A 1,387-nucleotide genomic window follows, 5' to 3' on the forward strand; every position below is an offset into this window, starting at 1 on the left:
GCGACGCCATCGTCGAGCGCGTCGTTCGTGAGTCAAGCGGCTCAGGCAACTGGCCCCAACTCACGAAGACGAACTATGACATCTGGTCACTGCTGATGAAACTCAAGCTGCAGTCTCGCTACCTCTGGGATGCGATCGAGCAGGACGACGTCGACTTCCACGACGACAGGTCCGCGCTGGAGGCGATCTGCTCCGATGTTCCCTAGGAGATGGTGCCAACCCTGGCGACCAAGGCGACGGCCAAGGAGGTGTGGCAAGCCATCCGCACGATGCGCATCGGGGACGAGCGGGTGCGGAAGGCCACGGCGCAGAGTCTCTGGGCGGAGTACGAGCAGATCACGTTCCGTGATGGTGAGTCTGTCGAAGATTTTGCCCTCCGTTTGTCCAATCTTGTACAGCGGTTGGTGATTCTCGGTGATGAGGAACCGGAGCCCAAGGTGGTTGCCAAGTACCTCCGCGTCGCTCGACCGAGGTACAGGCAGCTCGTCGTCTCCATCGAGACGCTCCTAGACATCGACACTCTCTCGATCGAGGAGGTGACCGGGAGGCTCAAGGCGGCTGATGACGGTGCCAACCCCGGCGGGGGTGCAGGATCGTTTGGAGGCGGCTCCTCTGCAGCTCGTCTCAATCACACCGAGGACGAGCTGGTGGAGCGCGTGATGTCACGGCTACAGGTGTCTGGCGGTGGCGGCACTGGTGGCGGCTCCGGAGGCGGGCGTTTGACATCCAACCAGAGACGAGGCCGAGCTGGTGGGAACTTGTCTCAAGGCCGAGGAAGCAGAGGAGGCTCCAAACCTCCTACCGACGGCGCCGGTAAGAAGAAGAAGAAACTCGCCGGCGATGAGTGCGCGTATTGCGGCATCAAAGGCCACTGGGCCCGTGAGTGCCGCAAGAAGAAGCGGGACAAGGCGGCCCATGCGGCCCAAGTCGAGGAAGGGCCCATGGAGGGGGCCCTGATGCTGGGCGTCGTCAACCTCGACGCAAGTCCGTCCCCAATCCGGGGTCCGTCGGGGGATTCGTCCCCGGCGGCAGAAGATGCCGACCTCGTAGTTGAGATCGAGGGGGGGTAGCACGCGGTGGTCATTCGCCGAGGCGGAGCCAACCGCCGCCTCACTGGTGGCCCTGGCCACACCAAGTCTCGCGGAGGCGAATCGCGCAGGCGGCGCTCGGGAGATCCACCTCCACGAGAGCAAGCTCTTCGTCCAGATTGGGGAGAAGGGCAATGGCGGGAGCACGCGCTGGATCCTTGACACCGGCGCGACGAATCACATGACGGGCCACCGCAACTTCTTCTCCGAGCTCGACACCGGCATCCATGGGACTGTGCGCTTCGGCGACAGGTCAGTGGTCTCCATCGAGGGGCGTGGTACGATCCTGTTCGAGTGCA

At 63.5% G+C, this 1,387-nt stretch overlaps 1 protein-coding gene across 1 annotated transcript; it reads left to right on the forward strand.

Moving 5' to 3' along the window:
* The first annotated feature begins 209 nt into the window (after positions 1-209).
* Positions 210-1,070, forward strand: LOC136454717 (uncharacterized). The gene has a single exon (XM_066455039.1). It carries the CDS (start codon positions 210-212, stop codon positions 1,068-1,070), a length of 861 nt encoding a protein of 286 aa, XP_066311136.1.
* Positions 1,071-1,387: the final 317 nt, after the last annotated feature.

The sequence above is a fragment of the Miscanthus floridulus genome, chromosome 5 (assembly GCF_019320115.1).
Source record: "Miscanthus floridulus cultivar M001 chromosome 5, ASM1932011v1, whole genome shotgun sequence".
Classification (NCBI taxonomy): domain Eukaryota; kingdom Viridiplantae; phylum Streptophyta; class Magnoliopsida; order Poales; family Poaceae; genus Miscanthus; species Miscanthus floridulus.